The sequence below is a fragment of the Pipra filicauda genome, unplaced genomic scaffold (assembly GCF_003945595.2).
Source record: "Pipra filicauda isolate LSUMZ 115617 unplaced genomic scaffold, ASM394559v2 scaffold520_size808073_pilon, whole genome shotgun sequence".
Classification (NCBI taxonomy): Eukaryota; Metazoa; Chordata; class Aves; order Passeriformes; family Pipridae; genus Pipra; species Pipra filicauda.
This window is the reverse complement of record NW_024104666.1, coordinates 586,558-614,502: the sequence shown is the minus strand read 5'-3', so window position 1 is coordinate 614,502 and position 27,945 is coordinate 586,558. Positions and strand designations below refer to the sequence as shown.

The 27,945-nt window shown below is 50.9% G+C and overlaps 1 protein-coding gene across 6 annotated transcripts; it reads right to left on the bottom strand.

Annotated features, from left to right (window-relative positions):
* Positions 1–129: 129 nt before the first annotated feature.
* ASCC2 (activating signal cointegrator 1 complex subunit 2) lies at positions 130–27,579 on the bottom strand. Of its 6 annotated transcripts, XM_039386991.1 has the most exons (20): positions 27,529–27,579; positions 27,417–27,490; positions 25,033–25,128; positions 23,584–23,742; positions 23,068–23,238; positions 21,030–21,159; positions 18,853–18,920; positions 17,177–17,287; positions 16,215–16,327; positions 13,704–13,778; positions 13,053–13,160; positions 11,352–11,420; positions 10,597–10,671; positions 10,026–10,212; positions 9,273–9,487; positions 7,637–7,756; positions 3,534–3,755; positions 1,806–1,917; positions 1,307–1,383; positions 130–577 (listed from the first exon to the last, which is right to left on the bottom strand). In XM_039386991.1, the coding sequence occupies exons 3-20, from the start codon at positions 25,111–25,113 to the stop codon at positions 409–411; spliced, it is 2,262 nt and encodes a 753-aa protein (XP_039242925.1). In that variant the 5' UTR covers positions 25,114–25,128; positions 27,417–27,490; positions 27,529–27,579; the 3' UTR covers positions 130–408. The 6 variants fall into 6 exon arrangements, with proteins under 6 accessions (XP_039242925.1, XP_027596723.1, XP_027596722.1 ...); XM_027740922.2 differs by lacking the exon at positions 27,417–27,490 and having other exon boundaries at positions 27,553–27,576; XM_027740921.2 differs by having other exon boundaries at positions 27,417–27,570.
* Positions 27,580–27,945: the final 366 nt, after the last annotated feature.

Genomic DNA, 27,945 nt, shown 5'->3' with positions numbered 1-27,945 from the left:
TGATTCCAGTTCAGGATAAGGCATTTCAGTGGAGCAGAGAGCTGGGGGCTGTCCCAGGGAGGCCACGGAGCCCCCGGGAGCAGCAGGGAGGGCACAGGGATCAGTATGAAAATAAAACTCTGCAAATTATAAATAGTACAAAAGGGAAGGAGGGGCTGGTGCAGCCTGTCCGGTGTATTGGGTGCAGCCACCAGCACACACGTGTGTGTCTGTGAACCGAGGAGGCTCAGGGCCTGCTCCTTCCCGGGAACAGGCAGCGCTCCCACAGGGAACGCCGTTCCACAGGAGCTGCAGTGCCAGGTGTTGAACCAGGACATCCAGCCCCCTGAGCACAGGGAATGCCGAGGACACCGAGCCAAACTCCTGAGCAGGAGGCTGGGGACGGTGCCACCCCCGGCCAGGAGTCCCTCAGGAGGGGATCATGCCCTTGCTGCGCTTCCGGTCGGCCATGGCCCGCCGGTTGTGGTTGGCCCTGGTGCTTTTGTTCGCCTCCTTCTTCCTCCGCTCCTGCACCGTCTCCCGGTTCTGCCCGTGGCCCTTGGCATTCCCAACAACGGCAGAGCTGTCGTGCTTGTACCTGCAGGACACAGGAAAGGACATCACAACGAGCACATGGCACAGCTGGGGGCAGAATCCCACACCCCCAAAACACCCAGTGATGAGGAGTTCAGCCCTCGGGCCTTGGCTCGTCCCAGGGATCCACAACAGCCCAGGATCAGCATCAGCCACACCACAACTGTGTCCTTTGACACACTGAGAGCTGAACACAGCTCTTAAACTGCCCCCAAATCCCTGCAGGAGCTGTTGGAGCTCTGGAAGCTGTGCTCCCCAAGATCCTGCCTTGCAAAGGGTTCTGCTGCTTGTGATAAAGGGCCTGGAATGACAGGACAAGGGGGAATGGCTCCCACTGCCAGAGGGCAGGGATAGATGGGAGATTGGGAAGGAATTCCTGGCTGTGAGGGTGGGGAGGCCCTGGCACAGGTTGCCCAGAGAAGCTGTGGCTGCCCCTGGATCCCTGGAAGTGTCCAAGGCCAGGTTGGACAGGGCTTGGAGCAATGAGATGAGCTTTAAGGTCCCTTCCCAGTCAAACCATTCCATGACTCCACGACAAGCCAACCCATTCAATGGGATAGAACAACCAGCAGTGAAGCAGAAGGTGGGTGAGGAAGTTCACACCATGGTGGTGGTGACCCTGATGTACAGGAATGTCAGGAACAGGAACACCCTCAGCCATTCCAGTCAGCAGCAAAACACCTGCCAACTGCAGAGCCAGGGATTCACCCCCCAGAGGCTGATCCCTGCTTACCCCTTCCTGGCCAGGAAGGCCTGGCGCCTGGCCTCGGCCCTCTCCCGCAGGACAGCGGGGTCCTGCACAAAGTGGTCCTGGAAAGAAGTGGGGGAAGAGGTCAGGAAACCCATCAGCACCCTGCAAAATCCTAGAGCAGGAACAGAGTTAGTCCCCGGTTCATTATCCCTGCAGGAATTGTGCCAGGGGCTCTGAACACCCCCTGGCACCGGCGCTGGCTGAGGCCCCTCCCCACAGCCCCCCGTGCCAGCCCAGCCGTGCCAGAGCCCCAGGGACCCCCAGGGTGCTCTGCTGGCACTGCCTGGCTCTGGAACAGAGCAGATCAAAGCTCCCCACGCAGTAAATGTCCCTGCTCCAGCCTGGTTATCCCGGGAAGCAGCGGAGCTGTCGGGGGATGTGTCCCAGCCCAGCAGCTCAGCCTCTGCCGCTGCTGAAAGAGTCACTCCAAAATCTGCTCCACATCAGCCTGCAGGGAAGAAACAGGGGAAATCAGGGTCACCTTTGTTCTTTCCTTTTCAGCTTCCTCCTCCTCCTCCTCTTCATCCTCTTCCTCCTCCTCCTGTCCCTCCTCCTGTCCCTTAGGCCTGAGGACCTGAGGAATTGTGAATGGCCTGAGAACAAACACACAGACAGTCAGCAAGGGAGTCACTGCAGCCACAAACACTTCACTGAACCTTCTTGGTTTGCATCACATCCTTAAAAAATGAAGTTCTACAAATTTCATGGACTTTTTCCCGAAGAAAAGAAAAAACAAGGAAGGAAACTCAGTAGCTAATGACACATTCCTCAGGGTAATTAATGAACACATTCTTCACTGGGGAATGTTCACTATGGAGTTGTCACTGAAAATAATAATAGTTAAAAAAAAAAAAAAGGAGCAGGTCAGGGAAAACCTCAAACCTCACAAGGAATTTCTCCAAGCAAACAACTGCTTCCTTTGGGAAAGGGGGCTTTAGTAAGGAATATCCTTTGTTAAGCTTTAGCTCCCCAGCCAGGAACCCCCAAACCTCGAGTCCAAACTCAGACAGAAACATTGATGCTCAGCAAGTGTTGTGCTCCAAACCCTCTGTGAGTGGTCAGGGGTTATCCATGGAGCCCAAATTTCATTGCTGTGGCCCAGTTTCACACAGGGGGAAATCCTTGGAGAAATCCATCAGGATTTATGAATCACCCTGGACACACAGAGCAAAGGGCCTGGGGGTGGAGGCACATTTTACCACATGACTTTTTAAAATATATATTTGTGTGTATGCTTAAATTCTATTGGAATTCAGACCCACTGTTCCACTGTCAAAGAAATAAATGTAAACCCAGAAAAGCCTTTGTTATTTCACACCCTCAGATCCAGTTTTCAGCAGAAACATCCACTAATTGTTTCTGGGGAGAGTGAGCACCCGAAACAGGGGAAAAGACCTGGGTGCCACACTAACAGGCAAACCACAAAAAGGATTTAAATTGAACCCTCACCACACTTTAGGAGGGGAAAAAAAAGGACAAAGGAAGCCCAAAGCTTCATTTTGGTTTGAGGTTAAGAACAGTGACATCTTCATAATACAGAATTGAAAAGGCTGCTTTCAGACAAGTGTTAAAGCAGCTTTTAAACCACGTGTTTTCTATCCCCAGCTCGTATTTCTAAAACAAATATTCTACAGCCTCCATCCCAAACCAACCCTTTGCTTCCTAAAAGCTGATTGCCTGCAGCTGCCAGTCCTTCTGACAGTGCTGAGCAGCCCATGAGGGTCTGAATTCCAGCTGTCAGCACTTGGAGACATCAGAGGGGACTGGCAGGGAGAAGTCCAGTCATACAGTTCCCCAGATTCTGAAGTTTTCCTTTGCTAACCAGCTGTTTTAGGTTGCCCAGCTACACCAACTGTCCAAACTGGCCCATTTTTCCCTTTTGCAGGGTGGTTTCTACAAGCAGAGTTTCAACACAATGGCAAATTCTCCAGCTGGTTTTGCTGATGAGCAAATTTGCAGCTGGATTCGAGGCAATGGCTGAGTGGAGGCCAGAGAATGCCCTGGCACAGGCCACGGCAAGACTCTCAACCCACAGGAGAAGGGAGACCCAAATGTCACAGAGAGAGCAGCAGCAGCCAGAGGGGTGGTTTGAAGGTGGGGGAGGACACACATGCTCACGGAGGGGCAGGGCCCAAAGCCAGCACTGACCAGGTGTGTGGGAGCCACCCAAGGCCGTGGTGGTTCCCCCCGAGCTCCCCTTCCCCCCCACCTCCTGCTGATGAGCTCATCGTCCGAGTCGGCGTCGTTGGCCCCCACTTGGTTGCCGTCGTAGGTGTCGTCGTACTCGTCCTCGTAGTCCCCGTAGGGCTGGGCCTGCCCCGGGCCCAGGGGCAGCTCCTCCACCACCACACTGTACTGGCTGTACCTCTCCCTCTGCTCCAGCACCAGGCTCTTGTCGTTCACCAGGCTCCTGGTCGTGTCCTTCTCCCTCCTGCACAGCAGCACAAAGCAGGGACAGACACAGGCAGGGTGTCACAACCTGCCCCAGAGGGTGGTTTTGCCCCTGTTAGTGGGAGATGAAGCAACACAAGTCTCTTCTCCAATGACACAAGCACTCCCTTAGACCCACTTGTTTCCTTGCTGACTTATGGAGTCATGGAATGGTTTGGGTTGGGAGGGACCTTAAAGGTCATCCCATCCCACCCCCTGCCATGGGCAGGGACACCTTCCACCAGCCCAGGTTGCTCCAAGCCCCGTCCAACCTGGCCTTGGACACTGCCAGGGATCCAGGGGCAGCCACAGCTGCTCTGGGCAACCTGGGCCAGGGCCTCCCCACCCTCACAGGGAAGGATTCCTTCCCAATATCCCATCTAAACCTACTCTGTCAGTTTGAACCCATTCCCATTTGTCCTGGCACTCCAAGCTCCTGTAAATAATCCCTCTCCATCCTTCTTATCAGCTCCTTCAGCCTGGAAGGCCACAATTAGGTCACCTTGGAGCCTTCTCTTCTCCAGACTAAACAACCCCAGTTCTCTCAGCCTTTCCTCACAGCAGAGCTGCTCCATTCCTCCCATCAACCTGCTCCGGACTTGCTCCAACAGCTCCACGTCCTTCCTGTCCTGGGGGGGCCCAAATCTGGATGGAGTGGTCCCGGTGGGGTCATTTGTCCACTTTGGCCACTCAAACCATCCACTTCTGGCTTGGAACAAAGTCACTCTTAAGCAGAAGCCTGGGAAGATCCCACAGCAGATCAGAGCAGGAACTGGAGGCCACCACCACCCTTTGAGACAGAGAGGAAGCTTTTCCAGGAGACCAAGTGCAATCCTACTCCAGCAGAGATGTGGCCAAGGAGCACCAGGAGAGCCACAAACCATGACTGAGGATGAGAGTCAACACAACTAACAAGGCAAAGAGCAAAACAGTAGATAATGACTGTGATTCAACCTCTCAGAGCACTGCAAGGGCTTTGTTTTTTAAGTTTAGAAGGCAAGTAAATTATAGTCATTTTAGAGAAGGGAAGAGCAGGAACCAGAGGTGTTAAAAAGCAGGCACTGAATGTCTCAAGCTGCACAAGCATAAGCTCTGAACTCCCATTTTTCAGACCAGATAAGTACATATTTACAGAAGAACAACAAGGGATTCCACTTCCAGCATTCCCAGGACAACTTGCAGCCCTCAGAGTCCAGGAGGAACAGGCACCAGTGGATATTGCCACAGAAGGAACCTGTGCAGGGTAGTGGCAGTGACTCAGGAGGGGACAGACTGAGGTGACACAGCACCAGGCAGTGGGGAGGTGATCCAAGCAGCCTGATTTCCATTCAGAATCTCCAAACAAAGGAAGTTTGCAGCTCCATGTGGGTCCCTCTCTCCCATGACTCACCGTTCCAGGCCTGCATTCAGCTGCACAATGCCCTCCCAAGCATGCAGTGAGTTCACACATCCCCAGGCTGGGATCACTGGGATAACTGCTCCCGTGGGCATTCAGCACTGGGTAATTGCTTCCTGCCCAGCTGGTCTGGTGACTGCAGAGCTGTGTGAAATGGCACCAATCCCAGGAAAAACAGTGGGACAGCTCCTCTGGCCCCACGGTGCTGAGGGCATGCTCTGACTTAGGAGACAGATTCAGCTGAAACAACTAAGGCTGGACAGGCACAGACAAGTGGGATCACTTTTCAGGATCAGCAGAGTCTGTGCTGGTACATTCATTTCCTCACACTCCTTCCTCTCCTCATCCTGCCTGGATTTCTCTTTCCCAAGGACAGGCCCTGCCCCAAACTGCTCACAGTGGCCAGTGCAGCAGGACCCAGCCTGCTCTGGCTCTTTCAGTGACATCATGCTTAGCAACAGATTGAACACAAGAGAATTTGGTGAGCAAAAGGCATTGAGAAGGAGGAAAAAAAGAGAAATAATTAAATATTGATACAATTCCAATCCAAAGCAGATCTCAAACTAAGCCTGGAGAGCCCTGCTACTCCAATGCTTGGGTAAAACATCAGGCTTCTTGCTGGTGGAAGAACCACTGAGGAAGTGGGATTTTCAGTGCTGAAAAGACACTCTGGGTATTTATGGAGTGCTGAGTGTTAAATCCTGGAGAGCCAGGTACCACAGCTTATCCTTGGATTGAGTTAGATGTGCTCAGCTTTGGGTGGAGGGTGTACAATGCCCATCACAGCTGGTCACATCCACATTTCAAACCACTCGGACCAGAAATAACGTGCCTGGAGTCCTGCAGAGCATTCTCAGGGTAAAAACTGTTCTGAAATGAAGACACAGCCTGAGGGAGGCCAAAAGACACCAGAAGAGCAGCAGTGAGTGGATAATCCCAAGAGTTCATGTAACTACAGCAGGAGAGATGAGAGCTTCTCCAGGAGTGATGGTGCCACTGGAGAGAAGGCTCAGCCTCCCACACAGCTGGAGGGCAGTGCCGTGGGAGCAGGGCCCCCCAGCCCAGCCCAGGGATCATCCACAGCTCCCAGAGCTCTCCAAGTGATCTGCAGAGGGAGCTCCGAGCAGGTTATTCCAGCCACTGGGTGCTCTGTGCTGATCCCGGGGCTCTCTGGCCTTGTCCAGCTGCTGCAGCAGCTGCCCAGCTGTGCAATGCTTTGGGAGACAGGGAGAACCCAGCTGAGGCTTTGGGAGACAGGGAGAGCCCAGCTCACCTGTGCAAGGCTTTGGGTTATCCCTGTCTGCCCAGCTCACCTGTGCAAGGCTTTGGGATTCAGGGATAAACCAACACAGCCGTGCACAGGGCACCTGCCTGCACTGAGCGAGGCAACCCCACGAGGAGGAAGGTGAGGTCTGTGAATTCTTAGCCATGGGACGTGTCAAAAGTCTTGGCCAGAGAGAAAAGAAATCCCTTTCTTGCCCAGCCAAACCAGGATCAGCACAGTGGCACTGCCCTGAGAAGCTGGACTTGGGACAAAAGTGGGTTTCTCCTGAGAGGCTGATGCAGCTTTGCAACCAAAACCTTAACTGGGAGCTCTCATGGTCATGTGGCTCAAACTCCACCCAGATTTCTAGTTATCTTCTGTGTAATTACATCCCAACATAGAGATCACACTTGGCTGGTTACAGATAGTGTTTAGAGTGTAGTGGAAGGTGGAACAAGATGGGCTTTAAGGTCCTTTCCAACCCAAACCACTCTGTGATTCTGTGATAGGACTAAAGAGAATCTGAAACAAGGGAACCACATTATAGAGGCAGAGTTGATATCAAGGAGAGCCAGCACCTAAATCTGCATGGAGTGTGGCACAGCACAACACACCAAACTGGGCAGAAAACAAAGTAAAAACTGGTGGGGTTTTATAGAAATCCCTGCCCATTGTAGGGAGACTGGACTAAGTGACCTTTAAAGGTCCCTTCCAACCCAAACTACTCCACGACTCCAAATGCCCTTGTGCAGGAGGCTCACGGCAGCAGGAACAACACGAGGTGTCTGAGGCACTCAGTGTTATCAGATTTTGAAGTAGATGGATATTGAAGCTTCTCCTGGCTCTAAACCAGATCATTATTTATTCTCAGCTCTGAGTCACAATCCCAGGCTCAGAGATGGTCCTTTTCAAGGTTTTGCTGCTCAGTACAAGTTTAACATTAAGCCCAAGGAGCAAGAGCCTGACATTACAAATGAGCTTGGCAGAGCCACCTCCAGCAGCAGACACAGCAAAGCCAATTAGGAAAAACACCACCTGAGACCAACACCCCTCATACTTCACTTTCCTTTCCCAGACACACAGGTGGGAAACATTTCTGATGGAGCCTCACCCCCTGCCAACACACCCCTGCAGGAGGTTTGCAGGAGATATAAATGTGCAGGTTCACAGGGATTTATTCCTCCTGCCACACAGAGTTAATGAGCAGGGACACGACACTCACCTCTTGCCTTTCTGTATCCGAGACACATCCACTGAGTCCCTGCTGAAAACATCAAACTCATCATTCTGGAAAACATTACAGCGGGAGGTGACCAGGGGAGTAGGGTCTGGCTTCAGCTGCCTGTTAGAAAAAACAAGGGGAGAGAGGATAAAAACAAAGGTGAAGTGAGAAAGACTAAACCCTCTCCTCCCTAAGCCCCTGGTTTATCCTTTGTCAGTCCCAAAGTCATCCAGAGCACACCAAGACCCTGCCTCTGCCTGAGGTTCTGGGTCAACCTTTCACTTCACAGCTCTAGTCTGAGCTACAAGGCAGCTTCCAAATCTAATCCTTGTGGGGAAACTAAAGCAACTCCCAGAAAGCCAAAAGGAAACTCTGCTGCTCCTTTCAGAGCAAGTCAAACCCTGCAGCACCACGGAATATTCAACAGACTGCCTGCTCTCCACACTGACTCAGTAAAGACAAACACTAAGTATGATGAATTACATGCTGGAAAAAATTCCAATAATTTGCTGCTGCTGATTGCAAGATATTTATCTCCCTGTGGTTCCTCCTTAAATCTTTCTCACGGCTCCAGGTTTAAGTTTGTTCAACTTGTAAGACAAAAGGCTGTTCTCTGACATTGATTTTGGTGTGCAGTGAGCTCAGCTGGGCAGCTGCAAACGCTGCTGTGCTCACCCATAAATCAGCAGGGATCAGAATTGGACATTTCCTATTGAACCAACAGCTTTGTTTCAAGATGAAAAAGGCAGGGTGGGAAAAAATCCAGCCCTATCTCATTTAACTGCTGGCTTTGCAGAAAAACCAACCCTTCCTTAAGCTCACCCTGCACCAGTTGTGCCAAAGTCAGCAGATCTGACTTGGGAGCACCAAGATTGTTGAAAAACTAGGATTTTTTTCCCATAGTTTTTCTGATAAAGATGCTTCCCTTTAACGCAACAGTGAGACAGTCTGCCCACTCCTCCATGAAATGTGAACAAACAGCACATTCACATCCTGACACTCCGTCAGGAACTGCTGGTGCAGCACAAAAACACACTCACAGCTGCAGACAAACTCCAGCAACTCAATCCTGCCACCAGCTATCAACCCCTTGTACAACACAGGCAAGCAGGGCAAGCCTGGCAAGTTTGTCAGAGGACACATAAAAATGGGTCTGAATTCCCAGTCCCAGCCTCTCTCTGGTCTGACTTCCCTCCCAGAGCAGCCTGTTGGATAACCACGTCTGACCCTGCAGGGTGAGCTGCACCTGAATTAGCCCCTTCCCTGCAGGACACCTGGGATTTCCACACCTACCACCCCAAACTCTGCAGCAAAATAACTTTTGAAGGCAACACATTCTATTGCCCAGCCCAGTGTCCCAGTGATGGAATTTTAATGGTGCTTACTTGAGCATTTAATGTACAAGCAGTTTTGTCCCTGTCACAAATCACAGCCCAGAACCTGCTCTACTCAAACCCTGAGCAGAGAACGTTCTACCCCTTGGCAGAAAGCTGATGGCAGGTGACAGGGAGAAGCTCTCACTGCAGTTATACACCCCAAAAATACACACATGCAACTTCTCAGAGCTCTGCAGGTGCTGAGCCTTCAGTGAGAACAGTGTTAAATGCTGAACAACCAGCCACAAGTTGTGCCACACCTTTGCATCCTTCGGTCCAGCTTGTCCAAGTGTGGCACCAGCTTATCTTCCAGAATGTTGTTGATCACCTGCTCTGTGTTGTATCCATACTCCTCCAGGCAGGCCAGGATGAATCCCTCCCCGAGGTCAGGCAGCAGGTCCTTCACCTGGGAGATGAGGGAGTCCAGCTCCACGCCGGACACGCGGGCGACGGGTGCGGCCGCTGCACCAGCACACTGCGGGTACCAAACTGGGGTTACTGGGCAGGGACAGCAGCTGAGGGCAGGCAGGAGAGCTCAGAAACAAAGGGAGAGCAGCAGTCTGGGCTACCAGAGCTTAAACACACAGAACTCCAAGACTGGAGTTCAAAAGAAGAGAAATCAGCTGTCTGAATCTGAACAGGGATGGGCACACGAGTGCTTTTGTCAGTCCCCAAGCCAGCAAGGACACTCTGCAGAATCCCTTCCTCAAAGCTGTGCATTTAAAAATATGCACATGAACTGCAGGGATGGGGCAGAGTATTTGAATAATCCCCAGCAAGGGAAAACCCAAGCCATGGGAGTTACAAGCCATTTGCTGAGAGATAAAGCGGGATTCAGGTGTGGATTCAGTTCTCATTTCCCAAGGCATGTGGGGCTGCACTGAGATCCAGGGAAGGTCAGAAATGACACTAAATCTCATGTTGTCTCCAAAACTGAGCAAACCAAGCCTGTCCTCACAAAGAATGAAAGGCAGGCAGAGCAGAGCCCTGTCCCACCCACAGGCTGTACCCACCTCATCCCCCGGTGCACAGGCAGCTCCTGGATCCTCCCTGTCCTCAGCAGAGCTCTCCACTATTGCTGATGCTCCAGTAGATGCTGCTGCTGCTGCTGGATCTTTCACAACCTGTCCTTTCTTCCTGTCCACCCCTTCCCAGGCACTTTCCACTGCCTGGAGGATATAGGCTGTCCTGGTCTCGTCTCTGAGAGCAGAGTTAAGGACATTCCTGGGTGTGTGCGTTCCGAGATCACCTTGGAGTAACTATGACTGTCAGTGGCTCCCAAGCCTGTGCCCACATCAACACCCATGGAATGGTTTGGGCTGGGAGGGACCTTAAAGCTCATCCCATCCCACCCCCTGCCATGGGCAGGGACACCTTCCACTAGACCAGGTTGCTTCAACCTGGCCTTGGACACTTCCAGGGATGGGGCAGCCACAGCTCCTCTGGGCAACAACTGCCTCCCTCTCCTTTTTTTTTTTTTTAAGGGAAACTTTCCAGCACTTGTTGCAGCTTAACCAGAGGCAGCAACAGAGGAAACATCCCTGGTGTGAAGAATCCAACCCCCAAGGTGAGAGCAGAGGATACAGAGTGGAGGATGCCTGCTGGAGCAGACTGACATCGTCCTCAACGGGGAACAGCTCGTCGTAGTCACGGAGAAATCTGAGAATGCAAGTTTAATCAGCTGAACTCGATTAATTACGACTCCCACCCCTGCTGTGCCTCCCTGACTGCCTCAGTGCTCGGATAGGAACACACAGAACCTCTCACCCAGCCCTGGATTCCTGCCAGGCCTGATTTTGCTCCCACTACACTGCAGCAACACTCCCCCCAGGCCCTCAGAGCCAGCTGGAACACCCTCAGTGTGAGGGGCTGTAACCCAGTGCTGCATTACAGGGAAATGTGCTTTATGGTGTGAACGTGCTCAGAATGCCAGCACAGCCAGGAGGACGAGATGGAATTCCCAGTTCTGCCACTCACTTTGCATGTCCAGCATTAGTGTTTAATATCTTCCTGGTGTGGTCACCCCAGCTGGAAAGCACAGGTCACTAATAACAGCCTAACTTGTCAAGGGAGCTAATGGCTAAATTGCTACTCTCCTCTTTGAGAGCCTGGATTAAAGAGAGTGAAGAATAACATTCCTCAGTGTCATGCAGCATCCTCCTCACCTTTACAATGAGGGCTGTGCTGCAGGCTGAAATCCTCTCACTGCAGCTCTCCCAACCACTTGGAATGATTTCTAACTCCCCAAAGCCTCATAACGCTGTCTCAGGCAATCCTGGTGTAAAGAATGGGGGAGGAAGGAGGTGCCTCCCCTCGGGCTCCTTCCCAGCCAGACTCACCTCCTCTCCTGAAGCACTGAGGTGAAGATCTGTAGAAATTCCTCAATAAATGGCTGAATATTCTCACAGCTGCAGAAAACACAGCAGGGTGAACACTCAGAGCTAAGGCTGCCCCCCTGCACGAGCTCCATGTTCTGCCTCACCAGCCAAACCAGTCACACTCACACACCAAGGCAACACCCCACTTAAAAACAGATTCCAGGCCACTTTTTGGCTTTCACGGGAGCAAAGGGTCAAATGGAAACAAGTCCCTCTTAGGGCTTCAGCAAACATTTCAGGCAGCTACATCTAAAGCTGTATCACAGTCAGAATTACAAGACAGGCTTTACAAATAGTTTGATGCCTCAGACTTGCAGTGAGCAGAAAAGGGTGTGTGGTGCCTTTGTAATTGTGCCTGTATTATATGTCTTGGGATTACAGCAGTGAACCTCCCAGAAAGCATGTGCTCACCTGTGCAAGAGCCTGTGCCAGCAAACTCCCATTGCACCCCTGGTCACAGTGCCCAGACCTCCCCAGCCCACCCCCTGCCATGGGCAGGGACACCTCCCACCAGCCCAGGCTGCTCCAACCTGGCCTTGGACCTTCCAGGGATCCAGGGGCAGCCACAGCTTCTCTGGGCAACCTGTGCCAGGGCCTCCCCACCCTCACAGGGAAGGATTCCCAGTATCCCATCTATCCCTGCCCTCCTGGAGCTTAGGGCCATTCCCCTTAATTCCTCTGAAGTATTTACAGTCCTTACAACTGAGGGATCTGAACACGTTACTCTGGTTTGTTGACACTGTCAGTATTCCAGTGGGTGCTGAAAGCCAATCCCAGGGAAGCAGGGGAAAGGCAAGGCTGCTGTTGCCCCTTGAAGGATTGGATTTACAGCACAGACAGACTGAGGGATAAAGTCCAGGTCACAGAGGAAGTCAAGGAAGCAAATCCAATCTCATAAGGAATCACGGGGTGATTCTTGGGGGTGTCCTGTGCAGGGCCAGGAGTTGGGCTCAGTGGGTCACTTCCAGCTCAGGATACTCCGTGATTCCATGAATTCCACAAATAAACTGCTCATCTTGGACAGTTCCACTGCTGCCAAAGCAGGGGAAACATCCAAGCAGAGCAAGAGCCCCAGAGCCCAGCAACCTACACCAGCTCCAGCACAAGTGAGGAGAGACCAGCCCAAGGGAGCACTGGGCTGGCAGCTGGGATCCAGGCTCTTGGCTCTGTCCCCACACTACAATTTTGGGTCATTTCACTTCTTTTCTTTCAAATCAGGTTAGTTTATACTTGCCTTCCTTTTGAGATTACTCAGCGCTATCAGTTAACAATTTTCCCAACAGGAGTGGGGAAGAACTAGATAAAGGCAGCAGTATCCAGGTTTAAAATGACTGTTTTCAGTGATCTCTAACTCTGCACCACTTCTACTGTGGGGTCTCAGCCAAGGTGTCTACACACACAATTAGAATTTGCATAAACTGAGGTTAGAAAGCTCCTTGGACCACAGCTCATCACAGAGATTCTGGACCAAACAGCTTCATCTGGAACATTCCTGATATACAGGACAAGAGAATTCTGATCTCAGCCAAGTCTTTGGCTGCAGCCCCAAGACAAATAGCAGTATCTGCTCATTTTCTCCAATAAATTTGTAAATGAGGAAACAGTTTCCCCCCCCCCAGCAATCAAATACCTGGCGAGGAGCACAGAGCCAAGTGCCAATACCTGCTCTCCAAGATGGGCTGCAGACAGACTTGGTTTATTAGGATGTGAAAAGCTTCTATCATCTTCTTCCTGGAATGTGAAATCCTCCTCCACAAATCAGCAAAAACACTTCAGAGAGAGCAAAAGACACTGTTGGTGGCAGCACAAGAATCTGTAACACACCTTCATGCCAGAGTCAACCTTCTAAAAGAGGGATTTCATCAGCAGAATCACTTCCTTGCTGCAAAGACCAGAGATTGGAACCACTTCACAGGCATTAAGGAAAATCCATGCTCTACACAAAGCTCTTCTCAACCCCCAGTTGTCCTGACAGCTCCACACAGGATACCCCCAGTGTACCAGCACAGCCTGTGCCTTCCAACGAGGCCAAGCTGTACACAGAGATATCATCCATGTTCTCACACTTGGTTACAATTGGAATGCACTTCCCATCAAATTCCTTCTTACACAGCACCAAAAGAAATGATTAGTCACCCCATTGCCCAGGAAAATTTGGAATTACAAATGTCATCTCCTCAGAGCTCTTCGAAGCAGCACAAAAAAAGGGACAGAAAGATTCCCCAGGGATGGGTAAAGCAGCATGAAGTGAATTAACTCAGCCCTGGGAAGCCTCTCTGAAAAGCCAAGGCCAACCCTTGCAGCCATTCTCACCTGTTATCCTCATAATGCCTCTTCTTGATTGCAGATTCCAGCTCAGGAATTGCCAGCTCATAAAATGAAGCTAACCTGTAGAAAGGGGGGAAACAAACCAGAAACTGTCAGCTGAGGCTCCAAAAATCATTTGCTAAAGGACAAACCAAATGGCTGGTTTCATTAAACCCTCCTCACCAGCAGTACTCCTTAGCATCACCCATTTTGTTATTTTTTCCCCCCAAAACACAGGCACATACATGAGAAAGAGCAGCACTGGAAGGAAATCACACTCTTAGGAAACCATTGAGGTGCCTTTGAAGAGGTAGGAAAGAAACGCATTTGAAAAGCTCCCTGGTACTTATCTGACCCATCTGCCCAACCCAAAAACATCCCAAACACAGACCTGCAAAGAGCCAACAGACATAGAATCACAGAATTGCTCAGGTTAGAAAAGCCCTCTGAGACCATCAAGTCCAACCATCCCCAGCACTGCCAAGGCCACCACTGACCCATGTCCCCAAGTGCCACATCCACAGGGCTTTTAAATCCCTCCAGGGGTGGGGACTCCACCTCTGCCCTGGGCAGCTGTGCCAGGGCTGGACAGCCCTTTCCAGGAAGGAATTTTCCCAATATTCAACCTGCCCCTCCCCTGGCACAGCTGGAGGCCGTTCCCTCTCCTCCTGTCCCTTGTTCCCTGGGAGCAGGGCCCGACCCCCCCCGGCTCCCCCCTCCTGTCAGGGGGTTGCAGAGCCAGAAGGTCCCCCCTGAGCCTCCTTTGCTCCAGGCTGAGCCCCCCCAGTTCCCTCAGCCCCTCCTGCTGCTCCAGCCCCTTCCCAGCTCCGTTCCCTTCCCTGCACACGCTCCAGCCCCTCAGTGCCGTGAGGGGCCCAAAACTTAACCCCGTTTGAGTCCTCCCCGAAACACCTCGTCCCACCCCAGCACCCTCCTGGCCCTCCTGCTGTGTGCCAAGCACTGGACATGAAGTGGGACATCATTTCCAACCAAGCCTTACTGGCCTTGCTGTTCAGCTCTGCTCCAGGGGGGCGTTCAGCTGAAGGTATCCCACATGCTGAAGGCCCAAGAGGATGTTCCAATAGGATGGGGCAGGGAGGAATCAGAGAATGTTTGGCCCAGTTTCCGTTCCAGGCAGCACACACAGACCCTCTCCTTCAGGGACAGGGCACCAAGAGACCTGGAGAGATGCCCTCCCAGAACACAGCCAGCGCTGCCTCACCAGCAGGGAGATGGTTCCCAGCACTTTGCAGCAAAGTCTGGCTGGACTCCAGCAGGAACATTCTGTCCACGTCCCTCATTAAGAGCCAACCACGCTAAATGAGTGTCCTTGAGGCAAAAGTAGCAAAGCTGGCCCATACTTTTAGTGGGGGAGAGGAATTAGCAAGTGCCAGCAGATTGGCTGAGCTCAGAGGTTCCAGATGGCACAAAAGAGTCTTTCCTCCCCACATTCCAAAGCCCCAGTCATTTGGCCCTACTGAGGATGGAAATGTTGCTGCTGTCTCAGAGATGGAGACTCTTTCAGCACATCTCTGACATCAACAGGAGAATGAAAAGCCAAAGGTTTTCCCCCTCTGAGTGCCCAGGCATGGAAGCAGTGCTGTTTGCCAGCCCAAAGAGCCACCAGCAGCCCAGCAACCTGCTCTCCTTCCAAAATCCAACGTGGGGACAACACCCAAGGAGGACAGAGAGCAGGTCACTCAGCCTGTGCTCCCTAAAGGCTTCAGAGCTCTGCAACTTGACTGGGAGCAAAAGTGAAATACAAACCCATGTTTGCTCACACTAAGCAAACAAAACAGGGGAAATAAGGACAGTAAATTAACACTTCACTCAATCCTAAACAAGGGATGGTGAAGGCAAGACTCCACAAGGTGATGTGGGGGCTGAAACCACCTGGAGCAATGTGGGAAGGTGCCACTCAAGGACCTGCAGCCTCTGTGGGACAAGCTGTGCTGTCTGGACCTTGAGCCCATCCTGACTCATCCCCACTGTGCTCCAGAGCTGCACAGGGAATCAGTGCCAGCCCTGCTGTGACAGGACTGCCTTGTCACCCTCTCCCAGGCACTCAGCTTTTGCCAGGCCTCAGTAATGCTCTCTACCATAAGACTTGGGCATAATATCAAACAAACCCACTTGTTTTCAGCTGTTGAAAGACCATGACTACAAAATACTTCCTGCTTCCCTTGCTTGGATCCCACAGCAGGAAGATCTTTATGTCCATAACTTGTCCCTCTCCACCCTTTGCAGAGCACACCAAGTACTGTCCAGCTGGGTTTTGAAGCTGCCATGGATGCCTGGCTCTGGGATCACTCACAGTGCTGAAGGTGAATATATAACAGCAAATCTACACATCCCTATCCATTTATTCATTCTGCTGTGTTCCTGTCAGTGTGAACCCAGCAGCCTCTGCATTAAATCTGTCTCCTCTTAACGAGGGAGGGACTGGGACAGGACACAGCAGCACATTCAGTATTTTCACTTTGCCAGGACAAGCTCTGCCTGCAGAGCAAGACGTACCTGTAACAAAACTCGTGTTTTTGGAAGGTCTGGCAAGCCAAGGGGAAGACATCAAGAAAGGCCCAGAGTGTAGTGCAGGTGTCACATAAATACAGCACAATGTCCTTCAGCTCCTGGGGGGGAAAGAGCAGTTACTGAGGGAAGAGCAAGTTTTTCCAGGAACACAGTACATTCACCAACAGGGACACAGCATATTCAGGCCAGGCCTTTTCCTGACTGCAGTCTAAACTATAAACATGTTACAGGGTCTGGGGGCAGAGACAACATCTCTCCTAAAGCCTCCTAAACTCCTTTAAACTCCTAAACCCTTCAGAGATCTATAAGGCAATCCTAACTGCTTGCTTTCGTTAAAGGTCCTGTGAAATTACAGGAATTCTCATCAGATCTTGTTCTGGACAGTGGCTTTGTTCTCAAAACACCCTCCACATATGGAATTCTTCCCCGTGTGGCTGGAAGCACTGCATGGGAAACAGAAACATGGGAGTCAAAGGGGTGATTTCAGCAGCCTGGTCCAGTGCAAGATGCTTTTCCAGGGCAGCTGAAACAACCCCCCCAAAACTGAGTGATTAAGATTTTGCAGACCGTTCTCACTGACTGGAGCCTGTCTTTGTACAGCCCCCAGCACCTGAAACCCCTCTTAATTACCTACAGTTAAAGTACACTGTGGTTAAACACACACTCCTGAAGGAAAAAGCCCAGCTCTGCTCACTGCCAGGGTTGGGGGGACACTTCTGTCAGATGTTCTGTTACACTATGAGCTGGTTAAGCAAAAAAGTTGCCAGGTTTCAAACCTCCCCCTTTACAAGGGATGTGGGTGACATGCACACAGGCAAAGCAATCAGCTCAGGGTGGGAAGGTCTGATCATCACCTCCTGTGACAGTGGAACCACGTGCTGGGTGAGCCGCCCGTTTTTGGGAACAGGAGGGCACAACAGGCACAGCCCAGGCAGGAGCAGCCCTACCTGGAGGGGCATGTTCCCTGCAGTCACACTGACTTTCTCTTCCAGCTTCTGGGGCTCAGCAGAGGCTCCTTCACACTGCAAACCACACTTGTGCAAGATGTTGTTGAACACCTAAACCAAGAGACAGGGCAGTGTTAACAGACAGGAGCAAGGCAAGCTTTGTCCTGGGAACAACCACTGCCCATCCCAAATGCAACTTGGGACTGTTTCTGTAATACCTCCTGGTAGTGAGCTATTCCCAAAGCCCTCCTGCCCTCCTCCCTGAGGCTGGCAGGACAGATTTTGTGGTTCTTTTTTACAAGCAAAGGTTCTGGGGAGGAGCTGCCAGCTGCAGTGGTGACCAAACCCACCCTTCTGCAAACTGCTCTGATATGGCAGAGCACAAAAAGCAAATGGAATGTCTGCTGCCCTCCCCAGTAATTAAATTGAAGGGTTGGTCTTGCATCCCAGGATATTTTTACATTGTGGTTTCCCCTCTGAGATTTACCTCCAACAGTTTCTTAACACATGGAAAAAAAAAAAGAACAATGTGGGTTTCCAAAAAGTCAAGTGACATTATAGGGGTCTCGGGGTAAATGATACAAAATTGTGGAATCATGGAATAGTTTGAGTGGGAAGGGACTTCAAAAATCACATAGTTATGCTCCCTGCCATGGGCAGGGACACCTTCCACCAGCCCAGGTTGCTCCAAGCCCCGTCCAACCTGGCCTTGGACACTTCCAGGGATCCAGGGGCAGCCACAGCTGCTCTGGGCAACCTGGGCCAGGGCCTCCCCACCCTCCCAGCCAACAATTCCTTCCCAATATCCCATCTAACCCTGTCCTCTGGCAGTTTGAAGCCCTTCCCCCCTTGGCCAGTCACTACATGCTCTTGTAAATAACTTGTGTTTATTTTTGTGCATAGGGCAGCTTTTTGAGGACATAAACATGACATTTCAGGGTACAAAGACTTCAAGACACTTTGATTTCCCCCTCAGGCTGAATGTGAATCCTGCTTGGTCAGGTTGGAGAACATAAAAGCTGTTTATATAAAGGAAAGCTGATATATGGAGAGGTGCTAAATAGCTTTTGCACGGCCCCAGAGCACCCCTTGCATCAGATTTTCCCTTGCTCCTGAACCTGCAGTGTTATCCCTAACCCATTCTGCTGTGTTAAACCACCTCTCATGGTTTCTATTTTGTTGATTTAAGTTTAATTCTTCCCCTGAACTGCCCAATGAAAATTCTTTGAGATTCACTGCAGGGAAGGCAGGAAGCTGAAGGAAGGTGATGGGAGAGTCATCAAGGAATAGTTTTAGATCAAGGCTCAAAACCTCCCTGAGACACATTAACATAAACCAGGGAAAGGAAGCAATAGCAAAATCAAGGGAGGTTTAGGCTGGATCTCAGGGAAAGGTTCTTCCCCCAGAGGATGATTGGGCACTGACCAGGCTCCCCAGGGCAGTGGGCACAGCCCCAAGGCTGCCAGAGCTCCAGGAGGGTTTGGACAACGCTCTGAGGGACAGGGTGGGATTGTTGGGGTGTCTGTGCAGGGCCAGGAGTTGAACTGATGATCCTTGTGGGTCCTTTCCAACTCAGGATATTCCAGGATTCTATGAACTGCCTGCCTACGACTGTTCCCTTCCACTCTCCAAGCCCTGCCACAGTTCCAGAGGAAATCCCAGCAGGAGAGCAGTACCTGGAGGACAGTGGGCAGAGTCTCATCCAGGTCACCGAAGTAACTTGGCTGCTGAGTGAAGATATTTTCTGAAAAGGGGAAGGAGACCATTTCCATTAGTTCAGGCACTGACACCAACGAGCAAATTGGCACCAGAATATTGTACCTGTGACATTGTACCCATGGTATTGTACCTGTGACACTGTGCCTGTGACATTACTGACACTGTGCCTGTGACATTACTGACACTGTACCTGTGACATTACTGACACTGTGCCTGTGACACTGTGCCTGTGACATTACTGACACTGTGCCTGTGACACTGTGCCTGTGACATTACTGACACTGTGCCTGTGACATTACTGACACTGTGCCTGTGACACTGTGCCTGTGACATTACTGACACCCCCCAGACACAGCTCATGACCACGTAGGACACGGGCCCAGCTCAATCCTCAGTCCAAGCACAGGCCCTGCTCCCAAAAAGCTGCTCCATCAGCCCCCCAGTGCCACTGGAGGTGCAGCAGTGGGAACATGCTCATGAGAGCAGAGCAAACCGAGGTGTCAGATGATTCATGCTCCAGGGGCTGGATCAATGAATAATGCAAATACTATCACTGAACATCCCCAGTTCCTTTATTTGACAACTGGAGTTGACTTTTAATTACTGATAACAGTTCAGCACACCCTGGAAATGTGCTGCAGAATATTTCTTAAAGGTAATGAGGCTTTGGTAACACCTGCTTATTACATTACTAGGGCTCCATTATCTTTACAAAATACTCCACTGAGTAATGCCGTGCCATAAATCCTCACCAAGCACTGAGGCTTCTATTTTCCTGGGAATTACTGTTCAGACAATGAAAATTAGGAGTTCTCCAGCAAGCACAGAGCTTGGGCAAGAGTTATGAGATGAGTTTCAGAAAAATTTAAACCCTGAGAAGAACCTAAAGTTTATGAAGGTAAGAATTACAGCCCAGAACTGCTCATACCATCATTGTCACAGCATAATGAAATAACCAGGTGGGCAAATCCTTGGCCACCTGTGTGCAGAGTTATTGTGTGGCACTGCAGAGCATAATTCAAAGGAGGTTTCATGCACTCAGGTCTTCTTTGGAATATTTTAAACCCCAGATAATCTAAGCTTCACATCTCAAAGAGATCTATCTATCTTGTCATGCCTTTCTTCCTACCTCTGAGGCCCAAGAGAGGAATTTAGAGTAGAAGTTACTGAAAAAAAGGATAAAGGGATTAAAAATGCAAAGGTTTATCTCAGCTTTTCTGGCTGGAAATCTGGCTGCATCACATGATCTCTAACACCTCTCTTGTTCGTGAGCTCAGAAATGAGACAAAAATAGCAAAGAAAGGGGAAAGTTTCATCCCATGAGCTTCATTCAAAGGGGGCAAGTATTTACTAAGAAGAGCTCACTTAATCCAAGCCCAGATACTCCTCCAGCTGTGCTCAGGTGACATTAAAGATCACAGGCAGTTCCCCTGTGAAGGGAGCACAGGATAAACACAGAAGTTAAGTCAATGTGCTCCATCTTCATCCCTCAGGTTCCAGCATCCACGGCTGAGACATTCCTGACTGTCCCTGCCACTGAGGCTGTGTGTGCACACAGAGAAATCCAGGGGTAAGCACAGCTTGAGCAACACTCTCAAGTGTTTGTGGTTTGGAGGCACTAAATACATCAATGTCTGCTTTGAAAATTCAAGTTCTCCCACTTCCCAGAGCAGAGGTTGCCTCACACTGAGCGTTTCACTTGGCTCCCAGCTCTGGGAACAGAAGCACTCACATGAGCAGTTGGACTGTGCCCCAGCTCCCAACCCTCCTCCCTCCTTGCCCAGGAGTTGTTTGATCCTTCCCATCTCTTCCAGGATTTTACAGAGCCTCCACGTTCCTCTCCCAGTGGCTGAGGACACGTTTAATTGCATGGGAAAGGACTGAGCCTTGGTTCAAGCCTAAAAAAGCAAGAGCCCAGCTCGGGGCAGCAAAACATGACATGATGTTTCCTTGGCATACATGAAGTGCACAAGAATAAAGAAAAGCACATTCTGATCTAGAAATGATAGATCCTACTTGCTACTGAACAATTCATTTTCAGAGTGGTAACACTGGTGTAAAACCCCACTTGTCACTTGTCATACAAGTAAGGAAAAGCTTAAATGCAACAAGTTGTTCCTTGGCTTTAACTAACCAATCATCTTCTGGAGCAGGAGGCCATTTCCTTTCCCAAAAAGCACACAGAGATCCAGAATCTTTGGGATGTCAAACAGGAAGTTGTTGTAAATGATTTCTCCAAAGACAGAGGGAGTGATAAAATGTTCCTACAAAATAAAAAAACAGGAGTAATTTAAAGGATAATCCCCCCCTTGCTCTGAGGTAACTCCAGCATTACAATGACACCCCTAAAAACCTCTCTCAGAGGAGTATTAAGGGTTTGGTTTCAGAGAAGGCAGCAGCTCTGCTTGAAACAGCTTCTGTGGAGACATCCACATTCCTAGCTGCCTGACACTGCCACTGATTTCTTCATGTGAAGTGAATCAATCTACCTAAAAGTTAAACCAAAAATGTCCCCACAGTTCATGAGTCCCCAGCCTGGGGACAAACAGCTGAGCTGGCACAGAACAGCCCAGGAGCAGGAGTGAGTGACCAGGCACAGGCACAGCCTCACTGGCACTCACACAGCAGGTCACAGCCTGAGGTTTTTGGACCTTGGGAGAGCAGAACCCGGGCACCAGAGACCACAGAATCAGTGACAAGCACAAAAAAGGCCCAGGAGCTGCAGCTCTGTACCCTGACTGCTGAACACTGTGCCGAAAACTCGTCACGCTGAGGGAATTTCTTCCAAAATTCTAGATGAAAAAAAAAGGTCTGACACTGAGAAACAAACATCTGAAACGTGACTTTGGATTTCCAGAAGCCCAATTTGCCAGTGACAGCGAATGTTTTCAGTTCTGGTGAAAGGCAGGGCACGTTCTCCCTGCTGAAGCAGAGGGACAGGTCCAGTTTCCAGAACTCCTGCTGACTCCTGCATGACAACAGACCATTCATTCCCCTCAAATCACTCAGCTGTAAAATGGTTTCAAATGCTCGCCTGCCTCTTGGAGAAGTGAGATTTAATCAGACCCTGGAATGAAAGACACCACAGAGGTGTTGAGTGCCTCTGCTGAAGTGGTGCCAGCTGCTGGATCCAGCATTCCTGCTACCTGCTCCTGTCCCAGTCCTCCAGCTCCCCCCACGAGCCCTTTCCTAAATATTTTATCCCCAAATAACACATCAAGAACCAATGAGGAGATCAAGGGAGTAGTTGCTAAAACAAAAGGTGCCTCATCCATCCTGCCCAAAGGCCTGGTGAAAATTCCACAGCTCCTGGTGGGAGTTGCACCCACACCATTAGTGCTGAGTGTGTCTTTAATTACAGAATCCTGGAATGGGTTGGGTTGGAAGGGACCTTAAAGACCATCCAGTCCCACCCCCTGCCATAGGCAGGGACACCTTCCACTAGCCCAGGTTGCTCCAAGCCCTGTCCAACCTGGCCTTGGACACTTCCAGGGATCCAGGGGCAGCCACAGCTTCTCTGGGTAACCTGGGCCAGGGCCTCCCCACCCTCACAGCCAACAATTCCTTCCCAATCTCCCATCTCTCCCTGCCCTCTGGCAGTGGGAAGCCATTCCCTGTGTCCTGTCCCTCCATCCCTTGTCCCCAGTCCCTCTCCAGCTCTCCTGGAGCCCTTTTGGGCACTGAAAGGGGCTCTCAGGTCTCCCTGGAGCCTTCTCTTCTCCAGGTTGAATGCCTGATGATGCCAAGAAAACAGTAACTCAGAGCAACTTCACTGTGTGTCCAAAACCTGGGGAAGGTTCAGGACAGACGGGTATTAGCCCAGACTCTGTGACACCGAGGGAGTGAACGCTCAGGAATGGTGGCCTGAAGAGCCTGTTCCATGTGGCCACACAGAGCCAAATTTGATCTTTCTCCTCTCACCATGACATATCCCACCACCACCCATGGATAACTATTACTTAAGGAAGGAGATCCAGGCAATCAACTAAGGAATCAGTGCATAGTTCAGATACTTCAGCTCTGAGTGTTGCCATCTCCACACGGAAAATCAGACCGACAAAAACACCGGGGAGAGGAACACCACCGGACACGCAGGGAAGCAACAGGATTCCTTTCTCTAATTCCCTTTTTCCCCCGAGCTATACAGCCCTGGGAGGCAAAGCAACGTTCACCTTGGACTCCTTGTGGGTGGACATCCTGAGGAAGGTGAGGAAGATGCTGTGATGGAGGGATTTCTGCACATCCTCCACCTCTGGATGGCAATCCCACATCCCGTCGAACTTGCGGGGGGCACGGCACAGGTAGGAGTCCAAACACTTCTGCAGGGTCTCATCAAATACCACCTGGCACACGGAAAGACAAGGAAATGGGAAGGAGGGAATCTCACACATTCATAGGTTGAGTTCATGAGCAGCTCAGTTAAGTTTAAAGATGATCCAAAAACGCTTAAAAGTGCTCAGAGGATTCCCATATCCATCAAATACAAGCAAACTCTCAAAATCCACAGTGGAAAATCCATAGGGAAATACTTTCTTTGCACTCTAAGGTGCAGTAATTGAAATTAAAACGTTTCCCAAGTGACACAACGAGCACAAACAAATCTTTATGGAAATGATTTCAAGCTCATGGCTTTTACAAGCACCTACACGGTCCTGCTTCATCTCCAGTGTCCACAAAACAACGATTACCTGGCACCAGAATTTGTCGTGAGGCAAAGCCAGGAGCCAGTTCAGGTCATCTGCAATGAACTTGGCTCTCTCCAGGAACTCCTCCAGCAGAGCAGGGTCCCTGACAGCAGGAGGGGGTTTGTAGAGCACGAAGGACCGATCAGCTTTGATGTCTGGGTGCTGCAGGAAGCAGAGACATGGAGCTCAATCCCCACACCAAGCCAGGGGAGTGCCCAGTTACCACCTGCACTGCCCCGGGAATTCCAGGAAACACAGAGTTACATTTTAATACAGTTTGACATTCATGGAATCATGGAATAGTGTGGCTGGGAAGGGACCTTAAAACCCATCCAGTTCCACCTTCCACTAGCCCAGGTTGCTCCAAGCCCCATCCAGCCTGGCCTTGGACACTTCCAGGGATCCAGGGGCAGCCACAGCTTCTCTGGGCAGCCTGTGCCAGGGCCTCCCCACCCTCACAGCCAACAATTCCTTCCCAATATCTAACCTAAGTTTCCCCCCTGTCACTTTGAGCCCATTACTCCTTGTCCCAGCCCTACAATTCCTCATGAGAGGAACATTCAGTTCCCTGGTAACTTCCCATTTTTTAACCCTTCAAGGCAGTGGGTTTGTGTCTTGATTTACCAGCAATATTTCCAGACCTTGATAATTTGGTAATGTTGCTCCCTGCTTTCTATTAACCAAAGCCTTGCAAAGCAATCCTCCCACACCTTCAGAACAAACAGCAGGAGCTTCATGTCAAGCCTTTGAACTCTCTCTTTTTCCTCTGAACTGGTTCTTGCACAATATTCCATGAACTCAAACTGACACAACCATCAAACAGAAACACTTCACTTCCCAGGGTTACTGACCAGGCCCTGCCCAAATCCTCCCACCTTAGAAGGAGAACTACAATGAGCAGCAGCTCCAAGCTCTGCCTCATCCCACAAGTGTGCTCAGGGTGGTGATGGTCCCACTCCTGCAACATGCCCAGAAGGTTCTCTCCAGGCCTTATTTCTGAGAGAAAAGGGTTACTGTGGGTTTAAGGTTTTGATTTCATCCAACTGAAGGCACAGGGTGGGAGATCACGAGTGGACTGATCCCAGAGCTGCAGCTCAGAGCTAAAATTGAGGCAGGGCTTGCAAAACCTCCCCAAGCATCTCTATTGCAGCAGAGGTCACATCACTGATCAACTAACAATTTTGTTCCTTAAAAGAGAGAATCTGGGAAAACACAGTTTACCACAGATGTTGAACAGAGTAAGTTTGGTTGTTGCGTTTTGGGGCTTTTTGTTATGGTGGGTAAATGAAATTTCAGTTATCTGAATGCATTAAAAAAAAAAAGATTTATTTAGCAGGCAAGCTGAACAAATTTCATCCTATCCCAGCCCAAGGGGTGGTTTTGCCCATGTCTCAATATAAGGCAATTATTTATTAAAGTTCTTGTTTGGCTTTCAGGAAAAGCAGAGCTCACCAGTGCTGGCAAAGTTCTCAGCTTCCCTGTCTTGGGATCCCTTTGTGTCAGCTGGAGCTCATCCAGAGGCAGTGCTGGCATCCTGATGGCTTGTTCCTGTCCCCAGCAAACAAAAGCAGCACAGGAGGCACTTTACAAGGTCAGTCAGGCAAAAGCACAACAAAAGAAGCTGCAGCCTGGCTCTAACACACACACACAGAGTGGCTGCAAATACAGTTCTGCAAAGCAATTTATACCCAGCAACTGATACCCCACCAAAAGGCCAAATCCTGAGGGAACACCCAGGATTCCTGAGGGAATCCCAGAAGAAACCTGTAATGTGGTGCTGTACTTTCATCCCTGTTCCTTACTGGGAGAGCACAGGTATCTTCCAGGACAACAAAGAGCATTTGGGGACACTGCTCAGTATGGAAATTGGAGATTTAAATGTGGGTGCTGGATGAACTCTCTGCCTTTGCAGCTTCTTTTAACACTTGCAGTCCATCTCCTGACAGCACAGCCCGCAGAGGGAATCCAAACACAGCCTGCATGGGCTGTTAAAAGAGTATTTTTGGTGTTTCTGAGGCAGAATCACTCAGCACTCACCCAGACAAGGCACCCAGGCTGAGCCCACACACAGCATTCCCTGCCCTGCCAATTCCCACGTGCTCCCTAACCCGTGGCTTCATCTCCCACGGCCTCGGGGGGCTCAGAAACGTTCCAACTGACTTTCAGAAATTAGCTGGAAGTCAAACATCAGAGTAACTCAAGAGAAAGTATGTTATGGGCGTTGTTAAAAAAGTTCAGACATAACCTGCAACTTTCATATTTTGTGTTTAATTTCTTTAGGGGGGCTTTAGTATTGAGTTCTGCAAAATGATAGTAAAAAGTTCTGTTCTTGTTAAGGTCTAAGGTCACACATCTCCTGATATGTACAATTAACGCAGTCACACTGATTGGGCAGAATATCAATTAAAACAAGAGAAGGGTCTCTACAGCTGAACAACTGATTCAGGAGCATGGTCACAGTTTAGACACCAAGTGAGAGAGGGACATTTTTCATTCCAGAGGATTCGTCACCTATGGATTTAGGCAAAAAATTGTGTCATCTCACATTTTAGAGCTCAATTAAAAAAAAAATACAGTAGAGCAACACCAACACACACAGCTTAGAAAACTCAAAATAATCATGTCTTTCCAGGGAAGTTTAAAAATTAAAATGTTGACAAAGTAACAATTTTTTTAAGATACAAAATTTCTTCTGGGGAAAAGACAAACAACACCAAAACTTTTCAGCAGAATAAGCCAAGCTGGTTTTCAGTTCTGGTCATATATTTAATTTGGCACTTAACATTTCTAGAGTCATTCTGAGAACTGCACGTAGAAGGGTGTGTTTGCAATGAGGAAAATCATGCCAAGTGTCTCATTTCCAGCCTGCCAGGCATCCAAATGTCCAGTCCAAGTCAAAAACATCTTGGAAAAGACAGACCCCTGGCCAAAAGCTTATTCAGCTGGAGAATAGAAGAAACCTGAGTATGGAATATCCTCAGCACAGAGAACCATTCCTGATCACCCTCATAAGCTTTTCCCCACTCAAGAACTTTGGTCTGAACTACAAGCCCACGATTATTCTGTTGTGCCCTGTGGTTTCAGGCGCAGTGAAAAAGCCAAACAGCCCTGACAAAGAACACAGTGAACCCAACTTTTGCCAGGGGAACTGATGTTCCCAGTGCCAGACGAGTTCTCTGTCCTGCACTTCCCACAAGATGCACAGACACGGGGACATCCAGGGTGAGGTGACACCGCTGGGGCTGCGGGACCCACTGTGGCACAGCTGGCAGAGGGCAGTGCTGGGGCTTGTCACGGATTCATGGAACAGTTTGGGTGCGAAGGGACCTTAAAGCCCATCTTGTTTCACCCCCTGCCTGGGCAGGGACACCTTCCACCAGCCCAGGTTGCTCCAGCCTGGCCTTGGACACTTCCAGGGATCCAGGGGCAGCCACAGCTTCTCTGGGCAACCTGTGCCAGGGCCTCCCCACCCTCACAGCCAGCAATTCCTTCCCAAAATCCCATCTCTCCCTGCCCTCTGGCAGTGGGAAGCCATTCCCTGTGTCCTGTCCCTCCATCCCTTGTCCCCAGTCCCTCTCCAGCTCTCCTGGAGCCCCTTGAGGCCCTGGAAGGGGCTCTCAGGTCTCTCTGGATCCTTCTCTTCTCCAGGTGAACCCCCCCAGCTCTCCCATGGCCCAGACACTCCCCGGCCCCGCCAGTTCACCCCGGCCCTGCCGCCACCGCCGCCCCGGGACACGTCCCTCTGTCCCGGTCCCTGTCGCACCGGGCCCTGTCCCGCCTGCCCAGACACTGCCACCAACTCCCGCTACCCGCCACAGCCGCCCGAGCCCCGGTACCGGCACACGGGTCCCGCGGTGTCCTTGCCCCTGTCCCGGCACGCTCCGTTCCCGAGGTGTCCCTGTCCCTGTCCCTGTCCCGGTACCGGCACGCTCCGTTCCCGAGGTGTCCCTGTCCCTGTCCCTGTCCCGGTACCGGCACGCTCCGTTCCGTGGCGCTTCCGCGGCCGAGCGGCTCTTCCGGCACCGGGCGGAACTACCGGGGCTGGGCGGGCACCGGAGCGGCTCCGCCCCGGCCGAGGGACCGGCCCGGGAGCGGGTCTCGATCGAGGGGCGGGAGCCGGGATAGGGGCCGGTGTGGATCCGGGGACAGGAGCTGGGATCGGGCCCGGTGTGGATCCCAAGGGACAGGAGCTGGGATCGGGCCCGGTGTGGATCCCAAGGGACGGGAGCCGGGATCGGAGCCGATGTGGATCCCAAGGGACGGGAGCCGGGATCGGAGCCGATGTGGATCCCAAGGGACGGGAGCCGGGATCGGGCCCGACGTGGATCCCAAGGGACGGGAGCCGGGATCGGGCCCGACGTGGAT

What these genes read in the sequence shown, in the direction of transcription:
- ASCC2 (XM_039386991.1), bottom strand. Translation starts at nt 25,113, where the DNA reads ATGCCAGCACTGCCTCTGGATGAGCTCCAGCTGACACAAAGGGATCCC. An exon ending in CCACCCACAAGGAGTCCAAG is followed by an intron (nt 21,160 to 23,067) that starts GTGAACGTTGCT and finishes TTTATTTTGTAG; the next exon opens with GAACATTTTATCACTCCCTC. An exon ending in TCAGTGCTTCAGGAGAGGAG is followed by an intron (nt 10,672 to 11,351) that starts GTGAGTCTGGCT and finishes TTGCATTCTCAG; the next exon opens with ATTTCTCCGTGACTACGACG.